This window comes from Cynocephalus volans, chromosome 13 (assembly GCF_027409185.1).
Source record: "Cynocephalus volans isolate mCynVol1 chromosome 13, mCynVol1.pri, whole genome shotgun sequence".
Taxonomy (NCBI): Eukaryota; Metazoa; Chordata; class Mammalia; order Dermoptera; family Cynocephalidae; genus Cynocephalus; species Cynocephalus volans.
The window spans coordinates 4,269,353-4,296,396 of NC_084472.1; the positions used below are offsets into that span (position 1 = coordinate 4,269,353).

At 41.7% G+C, this 27,044-nt stretch overlaps 1 protein-coding gene across 4 annotated transcripts in view; it reads left to right on the top strand.

Annotated features, from left to right (window-relative positions):
- Window positions 1-27,044, top strand: part of PTPRM (protein tyrosine phosphatase receptor type M) — a 784,215-nt gene that overhangs the window by 670,554 nt on the left and 86,617 nt on the right. For all 4 annotated transcript variants that reach the window (XM_063077465.1, XM_063077466.1, XM_063077467.1 and 1 more), the window contains exons 18-19: window positions 6,374-6,461; window positions 26,729-26,805. In XM_063077465.1, coding sequence (XP_062933535.1) covers window positions 6,374-6,461; window positions 26,729-26,805 — 165 coding nt within the window. The remainder of the gene's footprint in view (window positions 1-6,373; window positions 6,462-26,728; window positions 26,806-27,044) is intronic.

The window sequence follows — 27,044 nt, forward strand, 5'->3', positions numbered from 1 at the left end:
TGTCTAGATTCTTGTCTTTACCCAAACCCTACCTCTCTTGCCCTTGAAGCATGCATGATCACTTCGTCTAGAACATTGGAATATGGCAGTGACCAGTGACCACTGCTGCCACTGTGCCTTAACTTCTGGGGCACTCTGTGGCCCATCAGGTTAGGTGTCTTCAGTTGCTTTAGTGCTATAGCAATAAATAGTTTATATGGACCTAATACAGTGCAGCAATTAGAAGAACCAGAAGAGAAATATGGGCAGAAAACAAAGAAAGTTCAGAGACTCTGCATGCCCCAATGAGTTCATATTCCTTCTTTCAGGGAGATGATTTTAGTCATTTTGCATGCACAATTTTATTCATATGAGAAAGGGAGGAAAAATTTGTTTTCAGAACCTTCTGAAAAAGTTGACCCTGCACTTCCTGAAACCATAGTGTACATTATGTACAGCCTTGACCTGCATCCCTTTCTTTCTGGCAGCTTTTCCGTTGAATAGGGTTTTTTTCTCCTTTTTTAATATCTGGGAGCTGTGACATTTTGAACAGACTGCCTCATTTTGGAGTAATGTTCTCTCGAGGTGGGCAACTAGGATGTATAATTATATCCTGTAGAAAAGGATGGTGGTGTGAAGGGTGGGGAGGAGGTTATTGAATCACAAAGACATGTTTCCTATTCAGAAGAAAATGACAGTGCAGGATGTTCAATTTCCTCCTGCTCCGTGCCCAGGGAGAGCGCAGCATCTTCAAGGGGAGCAGTCATTGGTATTCACTGGAGCTTGCCTGGTTTCATCTTAATTGTTTCAGAGACGTATTGCTCTTTAGAGTGGCTCCCAGGTTTGCTGCCTTTCCTCAGTATGTATGAGCTAAGGTAGTCAGAGGAAGCACTTTAATTACATTTTAAGTAAAATAAAAGCATAAGTATATTTATGATAATTCTAACAGAAGGTGCAGTGAGGCCATTAACTTAAATCTCCAAAATACATAAAGTGTTTTTTTCATAATAAAATGTCCATAGTTGGTGTGTTAAATTATACCTGCATATTAAAAATCTACCCTAAACACTAAATATTGCTTAAATGTGCATTTTGTACCCAACATTCCTCCTATAAGGACTGTCCTGGGAGCAAGGGCCCTCATCCCTGTCTCCCAGGCTTGTCCTGACATTGCTGCTCTGCGGATGGGAGTCCTCAGCTGCTAAATAACGGTTTTAGCCTTGGTTCCCAAAGCCCTCCCTCTGCTCTCTCGCACTGGGCCTCTGGTTCACAGTCACTGCTGTGCTTTGGCTGAATTTGATTTTAGTGACCCTTCTCCTAACTCTGTCAGGCAATAGTTACGAGGTGAGAGATGGAGGAGGAATTGGAGTTTTTACCTGCATTTGAACGTAAGCCTTTGTCTCAGGCATCGTAAGGAGCAGATAAGCAAAGTTCCCCTGAGTGACCAGAAGCCAGTCATTGGCGTAAGCTCAGAAAATCCTGACTCCTTCAAGGAATAAAGTTCTTTCTGTCTCAGCACTAGGAGAATTCAAAACCTGTTGGCTTTACTTTCAACAAATGCGATAAGAACCATTCTCCTCTAGATACAACATAAATTATGTCATGATTACTTACCTCCTGAGAATATTGGCTTACAGTATTCTTCACACGAATTCAATAATTGATTTGATCATTACACACTGTATACATGTATTAAAATATAACTCTGTACTCCCATAAATATGTAGTCAACATATTTTAATTAGAAATAAATTCAAAAAAATATTCAATTTATGTAATTTTAAAGGACATGTATAACTTTTGACCTCTTAAGGATTAAAAAAAAAAAAGATAGCTAAAGAACCTTTTCTTCTTGCCTAAAGAAAAATGCACAAGAGAAAATCATAAAATGTTCAATGACTTGTCTTAATTTATTAAAAGATATTTAAAAGCCAAAAAAGTATGTAAAAAAGGACATAATAGAGTGATTGCCTAGCAAAATTAGAGATAACCCGAGCCACTTGGTTTTCCTCAGGCGTGTTTTGCTGGTCGGTGTATTAGTACTACTGTCCATGTCGTGATCTGAAAAAAAAAGGGGGGGGGGGTGGATTCACAGGAACCTCCCAGGAGCCTGGGTCTCCCAGGGGAGAAAGAATGAAGAGCGGCTGCCACCTCCTGAGCTGCACCTCTGCGCCGGGCCTGCCTGAGCACCACACCCGACGATGATGGCCTTTGTTCCTGCCCTAGTTACTATTCTTGCTCTGATAATTTCCAAACCAGGAAAGAAACCAGTAGATAACATGTGAAAGACCCAAGTTTCATGTCATGGCTTCTCTGAGTACCCAGTGGCTCAAGAGCTGTAGTTTTATTTTCTAACTAGAAATTGAAACAGTTGACTTCTGTCCTACTTTAGGCATAAGAGGGAGTCTAAAGTCTAAGGTGAATATTTTCTCAGATATTTTGAAAGCGTATGCTAACTAAAAGCCTAACATTTAAAATTTGATTCATTTTAGAAAAAATTTTTTTTAAATATTCATAACAAAAGGAAACAAAGCCAAAGCAACCAAACCAGAAAGTTCTTCCTTCTTCTGTCGGCTCCCCATTGGTATATTTCTTATTTTCCAAGCCAAGGATAAGGACACGTGGTCTTACTAATGCAAATGTATTTATGGGGTGGTTGGCCATATAACTGGAAGCAGAACAGTTTGAGAAATGCAAGATGTGGTCACCGTGTCTGGAGGGAGTCAGGAGATGGTGGCTTCTGTGCAGGCACTGGTCATGTGATATTTTTCTCAGAGGACATCTTTCTCTGTGTGTGCTTTTGTTTTTAAAAAATATGTTTTGTGGGCCGAGCCCGTGGCGCACTCGGGAGAGTGCGGCGCTGGGAGCGCGGCAACGCTCCCGCCGCCGCGGGTTCGGATCCTATATAGGAATGGCCGGTGCACTCACTGGCTGAGTGCCGGTCACGAAAAAGACAAAAAAAAAAAAAAAAAATATGTTTTGCTATTTATAGCGATTCACATAATTCCTGGATAGGAAGTTGAGAGACACATTGCAAGAACTTCAACTTCTCCTGCTATTGCTTTCCTGCAATGAACACATATCATATGAGGGGAGAAAAAAAATCCTATTTTATAAAAGTAATCAACAGTTACACTAAGTTTACTTGACATCTTTTATACTCTCTTGTTGTAAACGTTCATTTAGAGATGAGGAGATGTGATGTAGGTAAGGAAAGCAATTGTTGGCCATGCGTATCTAAGTAGATTTAATACTGTTTTCCCCTTCAAAGTCATTGTCAGGGTAGGGGTGGTACAGAAAGAGCGCAGTGGATTGGGAGTCAGAAAATGTTGAGGTCTGATCCAGGTTGCGTTAGGAGCTGTCGAGGTCTGTCCCTCAGCTGTCGCACAGGAAGTTCATCACTCCACATCTGAGTCCACTCTAGTGAGCATCAGATGAGATGATGGACGCGTTCATCTGCAAACTTGTTGGTGCCGACCATAATAAGTGCTTGGAGATGGAAAACACACAGGCCCATCCCTATGAAAACTTTCTGGAAACTATAGTGCTCAGATGGAATGAGATTGGTGATTATTTCATTTGCTGATTTGTGTCTGTTTCCTGGTTGCCAATCAAATGAAAACAATGAAATTAAAATAACTTTTTAAATGCAAGGGCTATTGGAAGTGCTATGATTACCTCAAATGCTGGAGAAACACAGCAGTGCTGTGAGTGCTGTCCCCCACAGTGGAGCCTCTGGTCGTCAGGAGTGGGAAGGGACTCGTATGGCTCAGGTGTGGCAGAGCCTCAGGTGACCTATGAGTTGAAGCTTTGGATTTACTGGAAGACTTCAAGGTCTCCCTTAGTCAGTTATCTTCTTTCATCTTTGTCTCAAAAAACAAAATCTGAGAACTTTTTAGATGGGTGGGAAAGGCAGAAGGAAGTGAAATTGGTAATTAAATCATGACAGACTCAAATTAGAATTAAATTGTTGGAAGTCAAATAATAGTTATTACTCAACTGTAAAATAATTGTCATTCATAGAGTAACAAAGACACTATTCAGAAAAAGGATATCTGACTTTAAAATTCTTGAAGCTATTTTTAAATGCGTATTTATATAGCAGAATAGAAGTTACATATTTGAATAAATCCTCTGATTATATAATGTTCTTGTTCTAGATGGAATTAACTAGTGATTTTTACTTCTAGTGTTTTTATTGATTAAATTTATTAGTAACCAAAAAATGTTTTTATTTGTGTTTGTCCTCTATCGTGCAGTATTTTACCCTTCAACTAGTAATATATCATGTGACTCTATTTATATACCTGTTCATATATAGTACATCTGATCCTGGGTCTGTTCCCATGTTTTTTCAAAATGACAAATATAATGTAAAAACTATTATGATAATAAGGTGTCAACTGTAATCACGACTAAGGGACCTTAAGTTAAAATAGACAATTTAAAACTCTTAACTCTTATGTTTGTAGTGTTATCCTTTTGCTCTTGCATACTGTAAAATGGTGTGTGCCCCTGCTGTGTGGTTGCGTGCATGTCCTGAGGACAAGATCCGAAGCGTGAGGGTGGGACAGAGCTGGGATTGGGCTCTCTTTCCCGCCAGTCTCTGATGAAAACTGAGCTGTAGGGTAATAGAAGTATCAATACAAGAGGTCACAAAAAAGGCATGGACTTTACAAACTATGGCAGTATGAAGTCTACAAATTGTGCATAGGCAAGTTTCCCAAGTCTTAGAACCTTTCACACATTTAAGCAGCAGAAATAAAGTTTTATTTTGAGATCAAAACCAAAACATATTGTAACCAAACACTGCAGTCATTCATTCATTCATTCAATAATTGCAGTCGTGGCATAACGATGTTTCGGTCAATGACAGACACATATACTGTGGGGGTCCCCTAAGATTATGAGGGCTCTTCCACATAGCCAGGTGTGTAGTAGGCTGTACCATCCAGGCTTGTGTAAATACACTCTGTGATGTTTGCACAACAATGAAATCACCTGATGACAGATTTCTCAGAACGTATCTCATCATTAAGCCACACATGACTGCACTGGATTCCTACCAAGAAGTATAGGCCCTGGATAGACAGAAATGATGAACACTCAGTCTTCGCTCTCAGGGAGTCCACAGCCTGGTGGTGGAGACAGATGTAGAAACAACAGAACGTGCCCAGCAGTGTCTGTTCCGTGGTTGGAGCCGTGCAGTGGGCAGGGTGAGCCACAGACACCCCAAGGGGTCTGTGAGCACGTGCGTCCTACCGCAGCAGTACTAAGCAGCAGCTTACTAATGAGGGAGAACGGGACCCATAAAAAGGAATAAACACGTTCTGTTGCACCACAGATAGTCACGAAATACTGGTAAGTAATGGAAATGGCAAAGCTGGCCAAACACCACAGCTGGGATAGAGGTTAGGGGAGGAAGGAGGACTCGGAAAGCCGTCCAGGGCATGTTCCAGGACATGAGTTCCTGCTGCCACGTTCTCTGGCCCTACAGCGTTTCAGAACGGTACTTTCGTTCATCTGCTCTACATTTATTTCTTCTTCCTTCCCTCGTCTTCTCCCTTCCCAGCTGGTGACAAGTGTAAGAGTGGCTATGGCAAAGACAGGAAACCACTTTTCTAAATCCTTCTTGCTACCATCCTGCTTCCCAAAACCTCCTCATAGAGCTGACTACATAAAGGTGAAATGCAATGTGGACTAAAGAGGAAACGAAAGTGCCAGATTTTTTTTTTTTCTTTTTACTTGTCCACTGATAGCAGAGGATATTTTCATTATAACTTGAACAGAAAAAAAAAATCTAATAACATTAAGATTAAAGACCCTGGGTGTAATAATGCCAAATCCTTAAATAAATGGACATGTAAGCTCCATTACAAATGAAAAGAATACTCTGGCAGAGTTTATTACAAGATTTTAGCCTTGAAGTCATAAAGTCTTAGCTTACTACCTTCACAGTTTTAACCAAAAATAACCTTTCAGTTAGTGATTAGGGAGGAAAAAGATATATTTATATCTCTTAGGAGGATATTGAAAAATGGTAATATAATTAAGAAATTGAGAAATTTTAATTTTTTCTATATTAAATATTCAGGTGAGATAGGGGTGAACACTCAATCATTTTACTGGGTTGCACAAATAAATTGTGGGTTCACTCTTCAGCCCCCATCCCTGTGTTTGTATGATATTAACTAAAGGAAAAGAAAGTTTAGAAAAAGCTAAGTGAAATATTAAAGATATAAAGTGGTTTACTACTCCCTTATCTCATTCCTGTGGACATTCTTCCCTTCTTGATTCTTGTTCTACCTTCTTTAAGAACATTCCCCATTCTTAAGGTCCCTTTGTTTCCTGTTCCAAACTGTAATCCGTACTGTTTCTTTTCTCCCCCTTCCAGAGCTTCTTCGAAGGGCAGTCTGCACCGTGGGACTCCGCTAAGAAAGACGAGAACAGAATGAAGAACAGATATGGGAACATCATTGCATGTAAGTGTTAACAGTGTCATTGCGCTGTCATAGAGTTTTCTTTCTGTGTCTGATAAGATTGACCACCAGGCACATGCAGTGAGAATTTACAGCACAATTACTGCCTTCATCCTGCTAGGAGAGCTGCTGTTATGCTCCTACTAAAGAAAGGAAAAACTACTTAAATACTCCCATATGTCAATACACGCTTGCTATGGGCCCTGTTTTACCTTTAGATTTAAGGTCTGGGTAACATAGGTAATGTTAAAATGTTGAGAAAGGAAACACATTTTAGGAGGAGTAAGCATAATAGTCCTAATGTTTCCCAGCTGTGACATGAGAACGAATAGAAATAATGATGCACAGCATGCCTTAATGCAAGGAGCTCACTGTTCTCTGCAAACATTAACTCATTAATCCTCTGGACACTGGGTTAGGTAGATCAGTAATAGCCCCATTTTAAGGACAGGAGACTGAAACTCAAAGTTAAATGGTAGTCCCCATATCACAATACTCATTAGCAAAAGAGCTAGAATTATATCTGAGAAATTCCCACTGCCTGTGAAACTGAACATTGCCAATCCATAATGCCTTGGGCAGCTTTCAAATGGAGCCCAACCTCATTAATGTTCCGTAAGGACGCTGAGACGTGGGGCGTGCAGGATTGATGAGCCTCCTTCTCCCAGGGCTCAGGCCATCCATCCCCACATTAAACTGCTCTGGTCATACATGAGTGCGTACAGGTACTGATGGCCCACCATAGTTTCCTAACAGAATGAATGCTGTGTGTAAAGATTCTTAAATTCAACAACAGCATCGTGAGACTAGGCCTGGAGAACATCTAGCTCATCGTGTCTTAATACTTATGAAAGAACAAACTTAAAAGGTTTGGGTATTCCAAGGGAGCAACATATTAGCTTTATTGATTGTGAAAGTGCAGTTAAATTTTATTTGCCAGAGTTAGTTAACATTTCTTAGTACAACAGTATAGATTCTATAGCAGTGCTCCCCAGCAGAATTTTCTGTGATTGTAGAAATGCTCTATGTCTGTGCTTTCCAGTAGAGTAGCCACTGGCCACATGAGGCTGCTAAGCACTTGTAATGTGACTGCTACAAATGAGGACCTGAATTTTTTTTACTTTATTTTAATTATTTTTAATTTAAATAGTAAATGAGACTAGTGGTCACCATATTGGACAGTGCAGATCTGCAGTGTGTTTTATGAAAAGAAAAGGGAGGCGGAGCTTACATGTAATATAAGATGTCCTGACTCAACATGCCCTGTTTTTCTCCTTGGCCACTAATAAAGCCAAACCAGCAGTTTTGCGGGGCACAAATGCTAGCACTGCATATTTTATTTGTTCATGTTGAAATATACTCAGTGTGTCAGTGGTCCTGTCCCAGTCCTTGGCAGACAGGAGACGCAGCCCTGAGGTCTAGGATTTGATTGCCCCTCAGTGAATTCAGTCAACATTTGCAGGGCACTTTCTAGGTGCTGGACACTGAGGATACAAAGGTCATGGAGAAGAGATGTGTCCCTGTCCCTAAGATGGTGCAGGTCAGTGCTATGACACATCGCTATGTTGCAGCCATGTGTACAGTGCTGTAGAGGCTCAGAGAAGGAAGACATTACTTCTTGGCCTGTGTAGACCCTTCCAAGTTCCTTCATGTTCTCTGGGAGCCCGCTGAAGCCTTCCAGTGTTAGAAGAATCCAGATTTCTCTGAATGGCTTTTATAGGATTCTTTCTAGGTCCTTCAGCTCTGTGAAAACTTTGAGGGGATTCATGGAGATAAACGGGGAATTCCCTTCATGTACCAAGTGGAAGGGGATGTTGATGAGCCCTTGTCCTGCAGTCAAGGTAATATCACTCACGTGGGCCTCATGCTGAGCTGCAGAAGGCAGTGTCAAGGAGTGTGGTTTCAGATGTGCTGATGGATCCAGCTGGCCTTCGTCCAAAATAACTTCATTTGCTTCTTCCTCATGCATAGTTTAATACCTGCACTTGGTAGACACTTGAAAAATGTTTTTGAATGATTAATGAAAATAAAATAAAATAAAAGCTAGCATTTGCTAATAAGCACTTGCATATGCTAGACACCACTCTAAGCACTTTCCACATGTTATGTTTCCTTGTAATGACACCACGAAATAGGTAAGATTATTATATCTATTTTACAATAGATTATTGTATCTATTTTCTCAGTGAAGAAACTGGGGCAGAAAAGAGGGTAAAAGTGTTACACAGTTAGTAAGATGTGGAGGCAGGATTCCAGCCCAGGAGCAGCTTTCACAGCCACTGCCTGATGGCTGGCTGGGTGGTGGGCCACCACTGGCTTAGCTTTTGCTGTTAGCATCACAGTCTTCACAGGCCAGCATCAGTGACAAGATGTTAGCCCCCTCCCTCCTCATCCTTCATCTCTCCAGCCACCCCAAATAAATACACAAATTAAGTAAAAACTGGGCACTCAAAGGTAGCTTCAAGATAAGTCCTCTAGCCCCATAGGCTGACCCCGAAGAACCCCTGTAGAGAAATTCTGGAGTGGCTATTGTTAGAGCCTTCTTCAGAAGTTCTGTTTAGATGGCTTTATGTCTGTTGTCTAAGAAGTGGAACAGGGTCTAACGTATGTTTAATCATCAGCCTACTATAACTAGTTGTCACCTACCTCAGAATGGGCACAGCAGAGGCCAGGATGTCAAAGGACTTCAATGTATGCAAGTCAATAAATGTGATACACCACATAAAGAAAATCAAGGACAAAAACCATATGATTACCTCAATAGATGCAGAAAAGTATTTGACCAAATTCAACATCACTTCATGATAAAGACTCTCAGCAAATTAAGTATGGAAGGGAAATATCTCAACACAATAAGAGCCGTTTATGACAAACGTACTGCCAGTATCATCCTGAATGGGAAAAATCTGAAGGCTTTACCCTTACGCACAGGAACAAGACAAGGATGCCCATTCTCACCACTCCTATTTAACATAGTATTGCAGTACTAACCACAGCAATCAGGCAAGAGAAAGAAATAAAGGGCATCCAGATTGGAAAAGACAAAGTCAAACTGTCCCTGTTTGCAGATGACATGATCCTATATACAGAAAAACCTAGACACTACCAAAAAACTCCTAGAACTGATTAATAATTTCAGTAATGTTGCAGGATATAAAGTCAATGCCTAAAAGTCAGTTGCATTTATGTTCTCTAATAACAAGCTAACAGAAAGAGAAATCAAGAAAGTAAGCCCATTTGCAATAGTCACCAAAAAAATAAATAAAGTACCTAGCAATCAGTTTACGTAAGTAGGTGAAAGATCTCTACAAAGAGAACTATAAATCACTACTGAAAGAAATTAAACACAAAAAGATGGAAAGACATTCCATGCTCTTGAATTGGAAGAATCAACATAGTGAAAATGTCCATACCACCCAAAGTGATCTACAGAGTCAGTGCAATCCCCATCAAAATACCAATGACATTCTTCATGGACATAGAAAAAACATTCATATGATACAACAAAATACCATGAATAGCCAAAGCAGTCCTGAGCAATCTGGGGCATAATACTACCTGACTTCAAATTATACTACAAAGCTATAGTAACCAAAACAGCATGGTATTGGCATAAAAATAGATATTCGGATCTATGGATCAGAATAGAGAACCCAGAAATCAACCCACATACTTACAGCCAACTGATCTTTGACAAAGGCAACAAGAACATTCATTCAGGAGAAGACTGCCTCTTCAATAAATGGTACTGGGAAAATTAGATATTCAGAAGAATGAACCTAGACCTGCACCTCTCACCATATACCAGAATCAACTCCAAATGGATGAAAGACCTAAGTATAAGACCTGAAACTATAAAACTACTCATGGAAAACATAGGGGAAACACTTCAGGAAGTAGGACTGGCAAAGACTTTATGAGTAAGAGCCCAAAAGTACAAGCAACAAAAGAAAAAATAAATAGGATTATATCAAGCTGAAAATCTTCTGCACAGCAAAGGAAACAATCAACAAAGTGAAATGGCAGCCTACAGAATAGGAGAAAATATTTGCAAACAATATGTCTGACAAGAGATTAATATCAAGAATATACAAGGAATTCAAACAACTATACAGTTAAAAAAAAACAACAAATAACTCAATTAAAAAATGGGCAAAGGAGCTGAATAGACATTTTTTGAAGGAAGACATACAAATGGCCAACAGGTACTTAAAAAAATGCTCTACATCACTAATCATCAGGGAAATGCAAGTAAAGACCACACTGAGATATCATTTCACTCCAGTTAGACTGGCTATAATCAAAAAGACTGAGAATAACAAATGCTGACAAGGATGTGGAGAGAGGAGAATTCTCCTACACTGTTGGTTGGACCGTAAGTTAGTACAACCGCTATGGAAAACAGTATGGAGGTTTCTCAAACAACTACAGATAGATCTTCCATACGATCCAGCAATCCCACTTCTGGGTACATACCCAAAGGAATGGAAATCATCAGTTTGAAGGGATACCTGCACTCCCAAGTTCATCGCAGCCCTATTTGCAATAGCCAAGATATGGAACCAACCTAAATGTCCATTGAAGGATGACTGGATAAGGAAATTGTGGTGTATATACACACTGGAATACTACTCAGCCATAAAAAAGGATGAAATTCTGCCATTCACAGCAATATGGATGAGCTTGGAGAAAATTATGTTAAGTGAAATAAGCCAGGCACAGAGAGAAAAATACTGCATGTCCTCACTCATAAGTGGGAGCTAAGAAAGGAAGAAGGAAAGAAAGACCACAGTGGTGCATTTGACTTACAGAGGGAGAGAACAGACCTAGGGTTGCCAGGGGTGGAGGGAAGGAGGGGGGGAGAAGATGGGGAGAGGTAGGGTGGGGCAGACGGGGAATAATTTCAATTTGTGGTAATGGGCATGCTGATAGTATTGATCTGATCATCACATTTTGGGCACAGGCAGTGATAGATCTGTACCCCATGAATATGCATGATCAATTATTTTTAATTACAAAAAAATAAAATAGCAGGACAGGTGTGCAAAAGTGTGGGGGCAGCAGGGCTGCCCTGTATCCTGCTGGTCTGGGAAGCCAGGATGGCCAATGGGAGGGCACTGGGCAGTGTAGATAAATATGTGGGCAGAAGGAGAGCAGAACAAGAGATAAGTGTGACTGAACCAACCTCCCAGTGTTACTGTAATAAAAATATACACTGTCCTTTCTGTGCAGACATTTAAAAACCACAAATTCTACAAATTACAGTATTTTCATTACTAAGTGCTGTTCTCATTTTCAAGTTGAGGCATGGAGAGAGAAAGTGGCTTGCCTGTGATCACATAAGTAGGTAGTTGTCCTTTTGTGATAAAAAAGTGATTCTCTAGTTTAAGTATTTAGAAAAGTTTGTTTTTCTAGACTCAGGTAGAGGCATAGCCCCTCCAGGCAAACATGGGGATGGCCCTTTATTGACTGATTGCTTTCTGTAAAAAGTTTGCAGGCTCACCACGGCATTCCAAATGGATTCTCTACTTTAAAGTTCTTATTCAGCCTCCAGAGGTCCTGCCTTGTCTCTGTTCGACCTTTCTGGGTATTCAGTGTACAGCTGTTAGCCATAGAAACATTGAATCCCATTCTTCTGCCTTGCTTTTCATCACAGCCAGACAGAGAATATGTGCGGAAATAGACCCAGTAATCCAGCCCTTCATTCAGCAGATATTTATTGACCACTTACTATTTGCCAGACACCATGCTAGGCACTTCTGTATAAATATGATTTAACAGAAATGGATACTGCTTTCCTAGCAATTATAATCTAGTGCAGGATTTGGCAAACTTTTTCTGTAAAGTGCCCAATATTAAATATTTTAGTCTTTACTGGCATCTTAATCTGTTCCTCCTGCTATAACAAAATATCTGAGACTGGGTATTTATAAACAATAGGAATTTATTTCTCCTGGTTGTGGAGGCTGGGAAGTCTAAGATTAAGGCGCTGGCAGATTTGGTGTCTGATGAGGGCTGCTCTCCACTTCATGGATGGCACCTTGTTGCTTTATCCTCCAGGAGGGAGGAACACTGTGTCTGCACATGGCCACAGTGGAAGGGTGGAAGCCCAAAAGGACCTAGCCAGTTCCCTCCAGCCCTTTTATAAGAACACTGATCCCATTCATGAGGGTGGAGTCCTCCTCACCTCATAAAGGACCCACCTCTTAACTCTGTTGCATTGGGGATTAACAAGTTTTAACACGAATTTTGGAGGGGGCATAGATATTCAAACCATAGCAGTAGGCCAGCCAGTCTCATTTGAGCTCCTCAGCTCTGCTGTTGTAGTGCAGAAGCAGCCACAGACTCTACATAAACAAATGGGCTAGGCCGTGTTCCAGTAGAAGGCTGTGTTCAGAGCCAGGCAGGGTGTAGTGTGCTGACTCCCAGTTTGGTGGACAGCAGATCCCACGAGGGGGGCTTTCTGTTTCTACTATCCAGGGCACATGTCTACCAACACCAACATCATCTTCAACTCTCAGAACCGATTATTTCATTATCCCAGATGTAGGTTCTGGATGTGTTCTGTGCATCTGGCACAGAGGTGGAGCAGGAGGAAACCTACCTGCTACCCCCATGAATTTACAATCTGTGGGATAGACCAAGCCAAGACATGCAGTAACTGATGGATCGCAGGCCCACAAATCAGTGGGAAATGTATTGTGGAGACACTGTTGGGGACACGCAGAAGGGTGCACGCATGAGTAGACTGATCAGGAAAGACCTTTGGGGCAAAGGAGAACATGGGGTTTGGAGTTAAGAGATACGATTTGGAGTCCTTGTCCCCACATACTAGCCCAGTGACCTTGGGTAAGTCATGAACCTCTCAGTGTCATAATTTCCTGAGAACATCACCTGTTATGGAAATGCACTCAAATGCTGGCCAGTTAGGTCAGGGTTAGAGCGTGGTGCTGCTAACACCAAGGTCAAGGGTTCAGATCCCATAGCAGCCAGCCACCACAGACAGTGACAACAACAACCATATTGATTGTTGTTACCTGAAAAGAATCTTGTCTTCTGCATTGCTCCTGTGCTCCTCTTCAGCTCAGCAGACTCAGTAGATCATTTAAAATGAAAAAAAAAAAAAAAATCAGCATTTTGAAATCTCCGTTCCACACAGTTAGCTGGTAGGTACTTCCAGGTACCATCTTGCTCCTTAATTCTCAGTTCTCACCACTGTGTACAGCAACCAGCTCTTCCCAAGCTTGACTCTGGCTTCCACTCCTGGATGGTTGACCTGGTTGTCGCCTTTGGCCCCAGCCTTTGGCGCTGCATTTTCTAGCCCTCTCCTGCCCTCCATCCCATGCCTTCCTGGCTCTCTTTCATTGTTTCTCTGTCAGGTTGTGTTGTTTCTGTACCTTTCTAGAGACAATGTCAAAAAGAGCCTCCTCAGTGCCGGTTACTCTATGCAGCCTCATCATCTTGCTTCTCACCTTGCTTCTGTGGCATCCTGAAGCCCTTCTCTGGACATCCGTGTTATTGTTTCCTCTAGTTTGTTATTGTCTTCTAAGATTCCTCTAGAACTGTCTGTTATTTGTATAATTGCTTATTTATATAAACACATTTTTATATAAATGTATGTTTTATATATTTACTTATGTATCAAATATATATAAAGCTGGTTGTTCATATAATTCTCTATAAAGCTCTATATTGGTATATCCAGATATACCAGTCACTTAGGCCACCTGACGAACAATTATTAATGCTTCTAAAATCAGGGCATCCAGATTCTTAGATAGAACTATAAATCCACAGCAGCTAAAGAGCATGATTTTGATATCATCTATGGATTGAGGAACAACCACCACTGTGGGTTTAAATACCAGAACTGCCCGGTGTGAGTCCTTGGCCAGTCTCTGTGTTGGGCGCCGCCATCTGAATGCTCCGTCACTGGGGGTCTCCAGGCCAGTGTGAGCTCCCCGTCGAGTCCGACGAAGCCACTGCAGTGCTGCTTAGTCCCACTCCGAGAATCATGTGGGAAGAGCTTCATTTGAGGCTCAGTGTCTTTGCAGCCATGAAAATAAACCTTAGCTATTGTTAGAGTTGTGGAAGGATTGAGATTAAAAAACAGAAAAAGAATAAAAATACTTGCCAAAACCGTGCTTATGTAATACCATAATGGTCGTTTCTTTACAGGCATAGAGAATAGCATTACCATTCCCCTCCTCCCCCACTAAAAACCTATGTGATTGTAGAAAGGTCAGTTCCACTCACTACTGGGAAGTCTGTTTCGTAGAGCCAAGGCCTTGGGAATAACACCTCTAAGATGAGGAATCGGGGATTCAGTCAGTTTTAGAGATTCTCCTTAGGGCTTTTCAAAGAACTTAAGAAGTGCTTATTACGATCACATTCATTGTTTTGCAACAGTGTTTGCATATAAAATGGTTTTAATGGTGCTTAAAAACTGTTTATTCGGTTTTGCACTTAAGTTAAACTTTTCCCTTATTTACACTATAAATTTGCTGAGCTAGCCCTTTCCAAATGTAAACTATCACCCCATCCACCATTACCACCACACATGCGAACATGGCCCTCCTGCCACTCTCAACAGTTCCTAATTATAATTAACTCCAAGCTTAAGGCGCACACCAAATCTCCCAGCTAACGAGGCGGCCCCTCACACACGCTCCTCTGTCTAGGGGGCTGACAGTCGAAGATAAGGAGATGGAATCTGCAGGAGCTTCCGGCTCCCTTCCTTCTCCTCTCTGTCGTTCATGTGGCAAATCCTGCCATGTGTTTGATCTGTCATGGGTGAGGCACTGTGCCAAACTGAAGTCAGTCTTTCAGCAACTCTTTATTGAATGCCTGTTCTACACCGGGCGCTGTTCTAGGCTTCCGCGGTAGTGCAGGGAACAAAGCAGACCGAAGACTTTGCTGGGTCAGTGTTTCACGTTCCTGTGGGGGAGACAGGGAACCCATCACTGAGCTCCTGGTTCCATGTGTATTGGAAAGTGATGCTGCAGCAGAGGAATGGGCGTGAGCAGGGGAGGGAGATGGGTGGCTGTGGGTTGCAGGTTTCCATGTGGTCAAGGAAGGCCTCCCTGGGAGGATGCCACACAAGCTGGGACTTGAAGCAGGTGAGGAAGTGGAGAGGGGTTCCAGACAGAGGCCCTGAGGGAGGGGGTGTGCCCACCCCAGGTGGTCAGGACAGCAAGGAAGACAGGGCTGCTGGAGCATAGAGAGTGAGGGGACAATGAGGAGACGGAGCAAAACTGAGTCCCTGCCTTCGAGAGCTGACAATCTTGGGGATGGGGCGGGGAATGAATTAAATGATGACACGTGATTACACAGATAAAAGAGATCCAAGTTAAGGACACAAAAAGAGATGCATGGTACTGTGACAAGTGGCAGTGTGGGGGATGACTTACTCAGGATGTTGGAAGGCCTCTCTGAGGATGTGGCATGGCAGACAACTGGATAGCAGAGACAGAGCAAGGAGAATGCTCTGGACAGAGGGGGTGTCCTGTCAACAGACCCTGTCACCTACAGGAGCCCCTGAGTCTGAGGAACTGAAGGAAGCCAGGGTGGCTGGAGCTGGGGGGTGGGTGGTGGAGTTAGGCTGGGGAGGCGGGTGGTAGAAGCCAGAGTACAGAGCCTTCTAGGGCAGATTAAGGATTTTAGTCTTTATTATAAAGAACAAGGGAAACCTTATTAAAGCTGTTTTGTTTTTTGGGTTTTTATTGGGAGGGATGTTAGTCTAGTTAAGTTTGCATTGGAAATTTTTGATCTGTCTGCAGAGTAGAAAGTGGATTGAAAGGGGACACTAGTTAATATATTCTCAGTAGTCCGTGTGAGAAATGGCGATAATGTATTTGGAAGGAAGATAAGTAGATAGGTCCAAGGGAAGTAACTGACCAAACCAAAGGATGGATAGGATGTGCAGTGAGGAAGACAAAGGAGTCAGAGATGAATAGGTGGATGGACGGATGGAGGGATGGATGAATGGACAGACAGACAGATGGAAAGATGAGCCAGCTGTTTACTCACATGGGCAACACTGGAAGGGAACCAGATTTGGAGAGGAGCTCAGGGGTGGGCATGAGGTTGGCAGTAGCACAGAAGTCTTATTAACTTAATTTGGGGACATACTGAGATGCTTTTGAAACATTCAGATGAGATGCCGAAATGCAGTGGGGCACATAGGTGGGGTTGAAGGCTTTGGCATAATGAAATTTTCTCTGGAGGGAGCCTAGGACCCATTGCAGAGGGGCTTTATTGACGGCAATACTGAGACAAAACTGCTCAACCAGTGCAAAGGGGTTTTGTGTCATGGAGAATAAGGGGGTGTCGATAATGTCCTTTTGGTGGCTGTAGTACAGTAAAGGCTCTGATATAGTGGTGAGGACATGACAGCAAGTGTAGATGACTTTAGCTATGAAAGAGAAGAGAGAGAGGTCCCTCCTGAGGTTGGTTTCCATCTTGACTGGGGTTACCCATGCCCACCTACTCTGTTGTCTAGAAGTGAGGTCACCAAGAGGGGACTGGAACTTCTGATTAATCCATCCCACTGGAGTCTTTTCAGCAGTAACCCCGTCTCGATGGCTGTTTTGAAAGCTTCACTTTTCCAGGATTTTGTTTTGTCACTGTGTGCTTCGCTTTGCTAATTAAGCAGCTCCAACAGTGTTTTGTTTTGCTTTGAGCAGTCTGCAGTTGTCATAATCTGGCTTAGCTGTAAAAGCCAGGCGGTGGAAGGCAGGGAACAAGAGCTTAGTTATGGAAGAATGCAGAAGGCAGGCAAAGCTTTTGGCATTCAGGTAGACGAGCATACAGGAGAAACGGACCAGCACGATATGTCTAGGAGGTCATAGGTAAAATCTAGAAAAATCAGGCAAACTAAGAGTCAGGGATACCTGTCAGGATTCTGAAGAGTAAAGAGTCTCTGACAGAAGGACTATATTTTAAAAAAGGAGTCAGAAACAAGGTGTATTAGTCCATTTTCTGTCGTTTAAAACAAAATACCTGAAACTGGGTAATTTATAAAGAAAAGAAATGTATTTCTTACAGTTCTGGAGGCTGAGGAGTCTAGGGTTGAGGGGCACCTCCTGGTGAGGTGACACAGGAACGTACCAGCTCGCTAACTTTCTCTCCTTATTAGGCCGCTCGTGCCACTCCCATGATAACCCACTTATCCATCAGCAAATTAATCCATGAATTTATTAATTCATTCATGAGGGCAGAGCCCTCACAATCCAGTAACCTCCCAAAGGCCTCACCTTTCAACACTGCTGCACTGGGGATCAAGCTTCCACCTGAGCTTTGGAGGGGACACACATTCAGACCGTAGCACAAAGCAAGACACATAAAACCAACAGCAAGAATTAAGCTTCGTACAGAGCCACCGCCATTAAATGAAAGAATTCCTTATTTGCTTCTTGCTCAAAACCTGTGAGGCTGGGCTTGAGACCCCAGTGAAATAAGCAGGGACACCAGACTGGAGGAGGGGTCTCAAAGGAATAGGATGCCAGGCACTTCCTACTGGGTATGCTCACGTTGGCTCTTCTGCATCTGCTCCCTTGAAACAAGTGCCGCACAATTCTTAGTGAGAACCGCAATAGGAGAAAAGCCATTATTTGCAGAAATCAATTATAATTAAAATTAATTTCAAGTCTTCTCTCAAAGGTCAAATGTTACTTAGATCATTGTGATTCCAATTTACCTTAAATATGTCATCAATATTTAGCAAAGAGAAAGAATTGGTTAGAGGTGAAAGATTATCAATGACATACTCCATTTTTGCCACCGTGGGAATATCTCATGACACACAAGTTAAAATTGGAGGTCTGTTATGATATGCTACGTTTAATATGAAACTTGAAATATTTGACACTGCTTAGAGGTATTTTTAAGCATAATGTTACTTGATGGAAAGGGCATCAGTACCATGTTTTAGGGACTTAGGGTAGAGCATAGGGGTCTGCTTTAAATCTCACGTTACCCCATCTCCACTGCATGCAAACATACATGCATACGCACATGGGGGAAGCCTCCGCAGATTATAATTTTTCAACAGTAAACAGTGGTTTGTTATAACCAAGTTTTTATGTGCCTGTTTCTTACCCCAAAATATCAGTTTTTCCCTATTTAATCTACTGAAGGCTTCTTTGAAAGCTGTGAGAGGAATAGCAAGTAGTCCTTTATGCAGATCGAGTTTCTCAAAGTGGCAGTTCATTGCGTTTCTTGATGGGGTAACATTGAGTTCTGATTATGAAATAAATATTAGCTGGATTTTGATCATATTCCAGTCATAGTCCTGCATGGCAAATAGTTTTCTTTTTCTGTAGTTATGAAAGCAATTCATGCACATTAAAGAAAATGTGTACAGTAGTGAAAAGTTGGGGAGCACTACCCAGAACCTCACCATCCAAATTCAAACCTTGCTATCATTTTTTTTTTCTATTCATTCCAATCTCTTTTTCCTGTGCCATGAAGTTTTTTTTATTTATTTGGTTGGCTTTATTTTTTTAAATGAAAATAGATTTTTTTTTCTTTTTACAAAGATAGTGTAAATCATGTAGACAGTTGAAATACATAAAATCATAAAGATGAAAAGAAAAAACATGAATGCATGTGATTATTTCATGTAAATAGACTCTTAGAGACATGCTGCTTTGTAACCTGCTCTTCTCTACTCTGCAATAGGTCACAGAGATCTTTCTAGGTAAATAAATGAAAGCCATGGCAATCCCTTTTAATGACTGTGTCAGATTTCTTTGTACGACCCCCACTGAACAGGGGTTCAGTCAGTAGGCAATTGGCATTTCTTTGGATCCGTTGCCTAAGTGACTCCCATATTTGCTGCTTGTGAGAAATTTCCTTTAGGCATTTCCTCATAGTAATTTGATACAATTTAGCCTCGAGAGTGCCCTAAAAGAATAACTGAGTTTTCCTAAAAGAATTGTTGCTATATTAGTCTTCTTAATTGACGTCTGATTTACAGTGAATGAGATTTCAAGACAATGTGGTAATGATCCTCCATATCCTTATTTATTTGCTGTCAACAGAGCATATCTATTGTTTTCATAACCAGCAGAGAACCTGATTTAGAAGTGGACACATGAGAATCCATTGTCTCTGGGCCAAGGCCCTCTGTGATGTCCAAGCAGCCGTGTAGAGTGGGCTGTGTGGCTGCACCAGGACCAGTCACTTTACTTCCTTCACTCCCACGTTCTCTGACTCCATGTGATGGTGACACGTTCCTATTTATTCTGTTCCTGTTCGGGAAGGATGGTTTTCACATTGAGTGCCGGAAGGCAGAGGGATTAACTTCATAAGTGCTGACCCATTACAGCCAAGAAATGCAATCTCGTGGTGACTAGTCTGCTCTCCATGTGCAGAATACATGTCCTGTGTTCTCCTCTCCAGGTGGCCTTCTTGTAGAGACTTAGCCCACCCTCAGTGCTAACACAGAGATCTCCCTGGCTTAAGGTAGATTCACTTGTCAGTATTCACACTTACTTTATCACTAAAACAAAGAATACTTCATAAACTTCATTTTAATAATTCTCAAGCATATCTACTAAGCACACATTAATAATGTAGGACTGTTGACCTCTACTGGGAAGTCATAGAGTCTTTGTCACCACTGCCTTCATTTCATCAGGGACAGGGGACCAGCCCATCTCAGGAGAACCTGCCTGGCAAAGGAACCCAAAGGGCTGTAAGCCTGCAAGTCCATGAATGCCCCTCCCGTCCTTCAAAGTGCTGTTTCCTAGGCTAGTAGGAGACAGAGTGGAACGAGGAGATATTATACAGGGGGGGTTAGAAAAATTGGTCTCTTATTTGTTTTTATTTATGGTAAAATACGCATAACATTAACTTTACTACTGAGCCATTTTTAAGTATACATATTCAGTGACATTAAGCACTGTTAAAAGAAAAACTTTAGAAAAATTGAATTTAATAGAGTTTGTTTGAACAAGGAACAATTTATGAATCTGGCAGCACTCAGAACCACAGGAGATTTAGAGAGATCCACCCAGCAGTGTGAGCAGCGAGCTTTCCTGGGCTGAATATGGAAGCGACATAGAGAAATTGCCTGGTTGACTATGGCTAGACATTTGCTTTATTTGAGCATGGTGTGATGAGTTGGCTGAGACTCCAGCTATTTGTTACAAGAATGTACTCTTAAATTAGGCTTTCTGTTTGTTTACATAGGAAGATTTCGGTTGACTAGGTAGGGACCCGAGATATGGAGGCAGCCTTACACCACATTTAATTTGATCTAACAGTGCATTCACATTGTCATGCAGCCGTCGCCACCATCATCTCCAGAATCTTTTCGTGTTGCAAAGCTGAAGCTCCCTACCTATATTAAACAGCTCCCCTTCCTCCCTCAAATTAGCCCCTAGTAACCACCGTTCTATTGCTATCGCTACGAATTTGACTACTCTGGTGACCTCATAAATGGAACCATGTAGTATTTATCCTTTTGTTCCTTCTGTATCTAACCTATTTCATTTAGCATAATGTCTTCAAGGGGGACTCTTATTTTTAAATAGTGAAATATATATACAGAAAAGTGTATAAAAATTCATATATATAGTGTAATAGGTTGTTGTAAACCAAACGTCCATAAAACTGCCAGCACCCCAGGAAGCCCGCGAGTGCCCCATCCTGATCTCAGCTTGCCCCTTCTTACATCGAAACAGCAACTGTCATGACTGTCGTAGTAACAGTTTCATGCTTGTCTTTCCTCTTTTATGTATCCCCTAGCAGCGTGGTCCAACGCAAATAGAAAGTGAACCACAAGTTTGAGCCACACACATAACTTTAAATTTTCTAATAGCCACATTAAATAACAGAAAAACGGATAACTGAAATTAATTTTAATATATTTTATTTAGCCCAATATATCCTAAATATTAACATTTCAATATACATTCAGTATAAAATTATATTTTTACACTCTATCATACTAAGTCTTCCAAATTTGACGTATGTTTTACACTTATAGCACATCTCAATGAGGATTAGCCCCACACGGCTAGCAGCTACCAGCCTGGACAGTGCACATCTACAGAATAGTTACATTTTGCCTATTTTAGAACTTTACATAAAAGAAATTATATGTCTGTTCTCCAATACAGTAGCCACTAGCTACATGTAGCTGTTTAAATTTAAATTCATTACAATTAAATAAAATTAAAAATTTAGTTCCTTAGTCACTCTAGCCATATCTCATGTGCTCAGTACCTACACATGGCTAGTGACTGCTGTACTGGAGAGCGCAGGTATCCGATGTTTCCATCAACACAGAAAGTTCTGCTGGACAGCATTGGTACTCTTCTATGTACGGCTTGTTTTTGTTTGATCTTACATTCGTATAATTTATCCAGCTTGTTGTATGGAGCTTTAGCTCATTCATTTTCATTACTGAATAACTTTCTACTTTATCAATATAACACAATTTCTATCTCCCTTCTGTTGATAGACATCCGGATTGTTTATACTTTTGTCAATTGTGAACAATATTTCTATGCACATTCTCATATATGTATCAAGATGCACACATAATTCATTTCCCTACTATTGGGCCAAAGGGTGTGGGTATCTTCAACTTTACTAAATAATACAAAATTGTTTTCCAAAGTGGTTATGCTAATGTTCAGCTCCACCGGCAGCATCTGTGAGTTCATATTACTCCACATCCTTGTCTACACTTGGTATTGTCAGACTTACATGTTTGTCTTTCTAGAGGGTATGTGGTGGTGTCTCATTGTGAGCTGGGATTTTTTCACTTAGGCGTAAAAATAACAAATATATATTGATTATGCACCATAGAAGCATGCACACAGGGTGGCGATGTACATAAGACATAGCTCCTATCCTTAAGTAGTTTTGATCTGTAGGAAAATAAGACATGTATACAGATAACTGCGTATAAGGGCAGCAAGACGTAAAATCAAAGAACTATTGAAGTTTAAGGAAGGAAGACTCATACCCAGCCATCAGCTCTACTCATTTGGTAAATACCTCAAATTAAATGTGTCCAGCACTGTGCTCCTCGTGTTTCTCCACCACCCCAAGCTGTCCCTTCTCCACTGCTCACATCTCACTGAGTGGCACCCTCTTCCACCCTGTTTCTCATGCCCGAGTCTTAGAAGTCATCATGACACTTTCTCATCCAAACTAAATGGACTGATGACTGGTCAGTCCTACTATGTGGGCACCACTCAGATCTACCCACTGCTCCCCATCCATGAGCACCTCCCTGTGTGAAGTTGTCATCAGCCCTCGCCACAACTGCTGCACCTGCCTCCTACTTGGTCTCCCCACATCCACTCGGGACCTCTTCCTGTCCGTCCTCCACAGTAGTTGGAGGAATCTGACCAAATGAAGCATGTCCCTCCTCTGTTTCAAATCCTTCCATGGCTTTCCATTGTGCTCAGGATAAAGGTCCCAATTACCTGGCCCTTCCTTCCCGTCTGGTCTCATTTCCCACCACTCTTCTCCTCAACAACCAAGTGCATGTCCTTCATCCTGGCCTTATTTTGGTCCTGAATATACTGGATTCTTCCAGAACATGCACTATTTCCTGAACGTAAAATTTAGGAACTCTGTTCTCTCCACTACCTACATTCGTGGTTTCAGCCTAAATGTCCCTTTATTAGGGAATTTTGCTTGTTGGATCTTCAGCATAGGCTGGGTGCCCTGCCATGCACTCTTATGACTCTCCGTCCTTTCCAGCTTAGCACTTACCAAAATTACTTTGAATCATCATGAAATTACTGGTTAATGTCTTTTCCATTGCCCATAAGTTCCATGAACTCAAGTACCTTGTGTCTAACTTGTTTACCACTGTATCCTCCATGCTTAGCACAGTGTTTGGTAGATAGTTGGTACTCAAATTATTGAATGGATGGGAAGACCTCACGGAGGTTGGGCTATTTAGTTGGATCTTGAAAAATGGGCAAAATTTGAACATTTAGAGGTGGGCAGGAATGGTTGGGTAAGAGAGATTTCTAGAAGATGAAACAGCTTACTGTTCTGACAACAGTAGACAAGTCTGTATTAAAACTAAAATTTAAACAACACACTCTACCCCACAAATATGTACAAGTAAATGTTAAAATATTTTGAATTTAGAAAATAAAATAAAAAATAAACCTAAAAAAAATTTTTTTTAATGAAAAAGGTATTGTGGACACAGTCCAGACACCTTGGACGATCTTGGACTGCTGCCCATTCACTCACACAGTAGAGAGTTGAGCACTTTTTTTTGCTCACTTGCCGTGTGTCTGGCACTGCAGACTGTGCTGTGAATGGAGCCCCTGGAGGTGGGCACTGCGGCCTTGGGGAAAGGTACTCTTAGCAATATGCAGAATGTATATGACTTAGTCTCTGACCACAAGACATCATAATCTACTAGAATCAACATTTTTAAAAAAGAAAAGGTACTACCATGCATATGTAGACAAAACAATCTCAGTCTGCTTAGGAAATATGCTGTGCATGTGTCTTTTTGGTTTCTCCATCATTAGGGGAGTAATTAAATTTCGAGAAGTAGCAGCCAAGTTAAATTTGGGGGTGGAGGGGCAAACTGACTGAACGGTAGGAGATGATGGGCAAACTTTATTTCAAAGGTTCTGTTTATAGGAGATGAGAATTCAGTCTTGTCAGAGATTGAAGTCCCTAGAGAGAATGTTCAGAACAACTTGAGAAGCCCAAGGTGGTGTAATGGGCAGCATTCATCCTGAGGTTCTAAGAGAAGTAAAGTGGGAGAGGGGGAGGGGGATTCTGACAAGGGGATACAATGTATTCTTAAGACAGGCCTGCTGCTTCTACAGATTAGAAGGTTCTAGTGTGGTGATTGTCTGCCTTTTGAAAAACCGCCCAGGGAAAGTCCAAGTGTACAGGAAGGTAAACCTAACATCCCCTCGGACGAGCTGACTAGGAGCCTGATGTGCATGCAACAGCCACGATTCGGTTCTCTTATAGTGTCTTTCATTCGTGAAGCTTGAATGGCTTTGCCAGTGGGATTGCTTATAGCCCTGCCCTGTGAAGCGTTGCGTGTGTGCACTGGCTCTCCTGACAAATACAAAAGCCACCGTAGCCCATACCCACCCGGCGGGTGCACGAGAACTCACCTCCCTCCAAATCCTGACGTGGGCAAAATATGTGTAGGGAGCCGCTGGATCTAAGCAAGATGTGTCCTAGGAAACTAGTTGTTACAGCAGTTTCCACGAAGAGATATTGCGAGTGCATAGGCGTTGCTCTTGTCCATTTGGATGTCACCTGTAAAGTTAGTGAGAACAGTGTGGTGTCTAGTACACAGCACATGATAATAATTGACATTTATCCATCACTTACTACATACCAGGCTTTTTTCTAATCTCTATGTGTATTTTTTTTTTTTTTTTTTTTTGTCGTTTTTCGTGACCGGCACTCAGCCAGTGAGTGCACCAGTCAGTCCTATACAGGATCCGAACCCGCGGCGGGAGCGTCGCCGCGCTCCCAGCGCCGCACTCTACCGAGTGCGCCACGGGCTCGGCCCTCTGTGTATTATTTTAATGCTCACAGTAATCCCATGAGGAAGACAACCCATTTTACAAGTAGGAAGCTGAAGCACAGAGAGATTAAGTAACTTGCCCAAAATCATAAGAGGAAGATTCTAACCCACACACCCGGCCCCAGAGCTGAAACATATAACCCCTACACCACATTCTTTTTGAGCAGAGCAGGAAGACATGACTTCCTCTAGGTTTTCTTCCTTGTCCAGCTCAGTTTGTCACCACATTCCACATGAATGGATTGTGCCCCAACTAATTGTGAGGCTCTGACATAAAATAATATGACTCATGAAATGAAGTAAAAATCCCCATCAAGGGAAAAAGGTTAGAAAATTGACAAGATTTTCTTCTGCCTATACTGTTGACAACAGACAAAACATTTAGCCAACAGGAGATTGAACTTCAGGACCCAGTATGAAACTTTGACTTCCACCCATTAGCATTCAAGCCAAGGAACAGGTCCAAGGCAACTTGTCGCATGATCAGGGACAAAATGGTCTGTCATCTGCAGCTCTCCTGGCTCTGGCCTCAAACTTCATTTCTCACCCACTAACCCACATGAAATGCTGAGCAATGTTAGCCTCTGAAAAAAGCGGCAGCAGTTTAGAAGCAGGATCTCCCCCTGCTCTAGCATCACTGAGAGTGCAGTTCTGCAGAGATTCTCGCCAGGCCACCTTTCCACTCAGAAACTGGACACGCTTTCCTCTCAGGGCAGCTGGCGTTCACCTGTTCTAAATATTGGGTTTTGGTGTATGCTTCATTGGAAGGAATAGTTCCTCTGCTAAAAAGAACATTTATTTGGGAAAAAGATTCTTAAAGGGACGTAGTTTTTCCAAAAACAGAAGGTTTACTTTTCAATTATTCAAAAAATATTTGGCAGGGAACCTTATTGTGTTCCAGGCACTAATCTAGTAGCCAGCAGTAGAGCAGGGATCAAAACAGGAAAAATCCTTGTGTTTATGGAGCTTTTCTCCTGTTCCTTTTTAAAGTATGGATTTTCAAGGAAATAAATGAGATGGCTCAATGGTATTTGTGGAGAAAATGTTTCATTCAGGAAATAACTTAAATGTAGCTAATTAATACCATAATTTTGAACCCTTACACAGTACTAGATACGTGTCAAATATCATATGTTGGCAATTTATGTTTTCATTTAATCTTTGAAACAGCTCAATTCGAGGCAGGTACTGACATCCCCTCCTCCAGAGAGGAGGCTGGGATGTGGCATCACTGACTGGCTTGTGGTCACATGCTGCTGGTGACAGCCTTGCTCTTACCTTCTGATGTCCTCAGGTGCAGAGGGAGAGCATAGAGAACTCACGGGTGATGACTGAGGTTAGGACCACGTCTGACTCCCAGAAGGCTGGGCCATGGATTTACATACATCAGATGTCAAAGGCAGCCTTCAGCATCCCGGCATTCATGTGTGATCTAGGGAAGTTGCTCAAACTTCCAGTCTAAGAAATAATTCTGTTATGGTTTTCAGGACTGTGTGTAGAAGTCTCAAACCTTTGCCAATGCTTTATGTCTGTCAGTGATCAAAGAACAAGTTAATGAAATTTACCATAAAATGTAAAGAACTATAAGTCATTTCCAGTCTTAATAGCAGAATGGAAAGTTGAGAAGGTGTATAGTATTTCATCTTTAAAGCAGCGTGTGTGTGGATGGTCTAACAGATTGCTTTTGCTAATTTTTGTTTTCTTTTCTTTTCCTTCCCAGATGATCATTCCCGGGTGAGGCTGCAGACAATAGAAGGAGACACCAACTCAGACTATATCAATGGAAATTATATTGATGTATGTATTTTGAAACTGTCAGTAAACCCAACCATTCTGACATGTACCAAACTGTGTCTGCTGTAAGACTGACGGACAGACGCTGGGCTGAGTCCAAAAGCAAACACATCTATGTTGCCCCACACACTGTAGAACTTAGCAGTGAAGAAGCGATCACTCCTTTTTTCGTCAGCCTATTTGTTCGTGAATTTCTCTGTAACATTCTGTCCCTTCTTAGCCATCCCTTGCTCATGTGGACT